Below are 3,956 nucleotides of genomic sequence, written 5' to 3'. Positions count from 1 at the left end.
TTGATCCCTCCCGTGTCATCTATTTCCATTCTCTGACAAACAGAGGCCAGGGACACCACCCCTACCTATCCTGGCATCAATCATGTCTCTGACATAACTCTCACAAGCACCCATCTGGAGTTAGAGGGGAAGGGTGGATGTCACAGCCCTTTTCACATTCCCATCCACAGCCACTGCCCCTGGGTCACACAGCACCCAGAGAGCTCAGGAAGGGACAGGACTGTGACTGTAGACCAGCTCTGTAGCCTTAGCTTTTGGATGTGTAACCAGCAATGGCATAGTGACAACTCATAGAGAGTACGCTTATTAAGTTTGCAGATGATACCAAGCTGGGAGGGGTTACAAGTGCCTTGGAGGATAGGGTCATATTTCAAAATGATCTGGACAAATTGGAGACATGGTCTGAGGTAAACAGGATGAAGTTTAATAAGGACAAATGCAAAGCGCTTCACTTAGGAAGGAACAATCAGTTTCACACATACAGAATGGGAAGCGACTGTCTAGGAAGGAGTACAGCAGAACGGGATCTAGGGGTTATAGTGGACCACAAGCTAAATATGAGTCTACAGTGTGGCACTGTTGCAAAAAAAGCAAACATGATTCTAGGATTGGTGTGTTGTGAGCAACTTAGACATGAGAAGTCATTCTTCTGCTCTACTCTGCGCTGGTTAGGCCTCAGTTGGAGTATTGTGTCCAGTTCTGGGCACTACATTTCAAAAAAGATGTAGAGAAATTGGAGAAGGTTCAGAGAAGAGCAACAAGCATGACTAAAGGTCTAGAGAACATGACCTATGAAGGAAGTCTGAAAGAACTGGGCTTGTTTAGTTTGAAAAAGAGAAGATTGGGAGGGGACATGATAGTGGTTTTCAGGTATCTAAAAGGGTGTCACAAGGAGGAGGGAGAAAACTTGTTCTTCCTGGCCTCTGAGGATAGGACAAGAAGCAATGGGCTTAAACTGCAGCAAGGAAGGTTTAGGTTGGACATTAGGAAAAAGTTCCTACCTGTCAGGGTGGTTAAACACTGGAATAAATTGCCTAGGGAGATTGTGGAATCTCCATCACTGGAGATATTTAAGAGTAGGTTAGATAAATGTCTATCAGGGATGGTCTAGACAGTACTGGGTCCTGCCATGGGGGTAGGGGACTGGTCTCAATGACCTCTTAATGTCCCTTCCAGTTCTAGTGTTCTATGATTCTAATTCAGGGGTCATAGGAAACACCCACTTCCCCTTCACTGTATAGAAATGCATGCATAGGAATTATGAGGCTGGAACATCCATGATATGGTTCTTTACAAGCCAACATCCCACCTGTCCCCTGGCTCTCCACAAACACAGTCACTCTGTAAATGCTGCTGCTTGGGTTTGTCTCCTTCCCACCAGCCCAGTCCTCTGTTCCCATCACCAGCCCAGTCCCATTGCTTCAGGCCTGAGATGCCCTCAGAAACTCTCTCTGCAAAGTGTAGATCAGTTGGTCGTGTCATCTCAGATGTAAAAGTCTGGGATGCAATAGGGCGCTGTGACCTGTTTTTCACCTCCAAGTTATCCATGCTGGAGACAGATGATGAATGGATCCTTCACTTGAAGAAGACCCTGATTATTCTTGCACGAAGGAGTTTGCTTTTCACGCTGTACACGATGGGGTTCATCAGGGGCGGGACCAACAGGGCAATGTAGCCCAGGAGAAGCTGAAGCAAGGGAGAAGAGCCCTTCCCAAATCGTTGTATCAAAGACAAGCTGATTTCAGGTATGTAGAAGAGGATGACGGCGCAGAGGTGTGAGAAACAGGTGTCCAGGGCCCGGAGGCGCTCAGCCCAGGACGCGATGCTCAGCACGGTTTTGAGGATCATCACATAAGAGAGGAAGATGAGCAGCGAGTCCAACCCCATGAATAAGATTTTAATACACAAGCCATAGATACTGTTGATCCTGGTGTCCGAACAAGCCAACTTCATGACGTCCTCGTTCCGGCAGTAGGAATGGGAGAGGACATTGGCTCGACAATATTGGAACCATTTTAGAAAAAACGGGAAAGGGAATAGTGCAACCACGACTCTCAGCACAAAGACCAGCCCCATCTTGGCTATCCTCGGCAGGGTTAGGATGGATGTGTATCTCAGTGGTTCACGGATTGCAATGAAGCGGTCAAAGGCCATCAACAGAAGCACGGCAGATTCAGTGCCTTGAAGTGTGGCAATGAAATACACCTGTGCAGAACAGGCATCCACGCTGATCTCCCTTGAGTTAAACAAGTATATGCCCAGTATCGTCGGCATGGTGGCTACCGATAAGCCAAGGTCTGTGAGGGCCAACATGGAAAGGAAAATGTACATGGGCTCATGGAGGCTTGGGTCTGTTTTTATAATGAACAGAATAACTGAATTGCCCACTATTGAAACAGCATATATTAAGCAGAAGATGACAGAGATCCAGAGATGGGCATCTTCTTGCCCTGGTATCCCAATGAGAAGGAACACAGCATAGTTGAAATTGGTCTCATTGACAGCTGACATAATGGATTGGGCAGATTCAAGGAGTTTTGAACTTTACTTCCTGAAAGAAACAAGAATGGGCTAAACGCTAGCGAAGTCTCTCAGTGTAAGTCTACACAAATCCAGCAACTCCAGGAAGATCAGCCAAACCATTGTTTTGGATTTGGAGCACTGATAGGAAGACAGGCACTGCCAAAATGGATCAGACCTGTAGTCCATCTTGCTGCGTATCCACCAGCAAGTTCCAGATGCTTCGGAGGAAGGTGATAGAAGCCACCCCCTCTTTGAATCCTCTTTAGCTCCTAGCCCCTGTGAGAGCTTGTGTCCGGGAGTTCCTCAGTCTTCATAAGCAGTGTGTGATTTTACATTTGTGAGCTTCCCACAGACACCCTTTCTGGTCCTCCATTTCTGGGAGAAAAAAGAGATTCTGGTCAATTACCAGGTGGCAATATCCTACAACTCTTCACTAAACACACTTAGTAGCATAAACCCACTGCAAACTGTATGTGGAGTACTTCTGAAACACTTTCGAAGGCAATACCCACTAATCAGGAAAATTATCTCTGCTCCCTCTTGTAGAGATTAACACCATAGATTAAGCAAATTCATTACTGGAGCCAACCACATAAGCCAGGATGGATTTGAACTTGGGACCTCTGAAGGGGAGTATAGAAGCCTCTACCCTCTGAGCTAAAAGCCAGCTCACTCCCATCCTCTGCTATAGAGGTCTCTTGATCTTAACTGCTGCAGTGGTCTAGGTGCCACTGTATGGTAATCATACTAGGTGTGTGGGTTACACCACCAAATCAGAGATTCATTTAACTGCACATCCAGTAATGTGATCTATGCCATCAAATTTCAGCAATGCCCCACTGCAATATATATTGGACAAACTGGACAGTCCCTACAGGAAAGAATTAATGGACACAAATATCCATAAAGGGAACATACAGAAACCTGTTGGGGAACACTTCAATCTAACTGGGCATTCATTAATAGATCTTCAAGTGGCTGTTTTTGTTACAGACCAATGCCACAAGCCAAATACACAGGGAAGGACTGGAACTACAACTCATTCACAAGTTTGATTCTCATGCTAATGGATTAAATAGAGATACCAGATGGCTGGGACATTATCAACCTACCAAACAATGAAGGTGCCAATGACTCTGTCTGGTGTTAGTACTCTTCTTATCTGCCTCATTTGACTATCCAGTCTTTAGGTGCTTATAGACTATTTGTTTTTCCTGTCACATTCCAGCTAGGCTTTCCCTCTTGATATTTTTATATCCACTACCTCTTCTTGTCCCCCCTTCCTTTTTTTCCTTTCCTCCCCCCTCTCCTCCTTTCTTCCCTATTTAAATAGTTCTGGACATCTAACAATCTGGCCATCTGAAGAAGTGGGCTGTGCCCATGAAAGCTCATGATACCATCTACATGTTTTGTTAGTCTTTAAAGTGCTACCA

At 45.5% G+C, this 3,956-nt stretch overlaps 1 protein-coding gene across 1 annotated transcript; it reads right to left on the bottom strand.

Annotated features, from left to right (window-relative positions):
* Positions 1–1,575: 1,575 nt before the first annotated feature.
* LOC102443752 (olfactory receptor 51G2-like) lies at positions 1,576–2,511 on the bottom strand. The gene has a single exon (XM_075921437.2). It carries the CDS (start codon positions 2,509–2,511, stop codon positions 1,576–1,578), a length of 936 nt encoding a protein of 311 aa, XP_075777552.2.
* Between the last annotated feature and the right edge of the window lie 1,445 nt (positions 2,512–3,956).

This window comes from Pelodiscus sinensis, chromosome 1, assembly GCF_052426305.1.
Source record: "Pelodiscus sinensis isolate ZL-2025 chromosome 1, ASM5242630v1, whole genome shotgun sequence".
NCBI classification, from domain to species: Eukaryota; Metazoa; Chordata; order Testudines; family Trionychidae; genus Pelodiscus; species Pelodiscus sinensis.
This window is presented reverse-complemented; position numbering and strand designations above follow the sequence as displayed.

Bases quoted from the DNA above. Each gene is read 5' to 3' on its own strand.
- LOC102443752 (XM_075921437.2), bottom strand. From the start codon at position 2,511: ATGTCAGCTGTCAATGAGACCAATTTCAACTATGCTGTGTTCCTTCTC.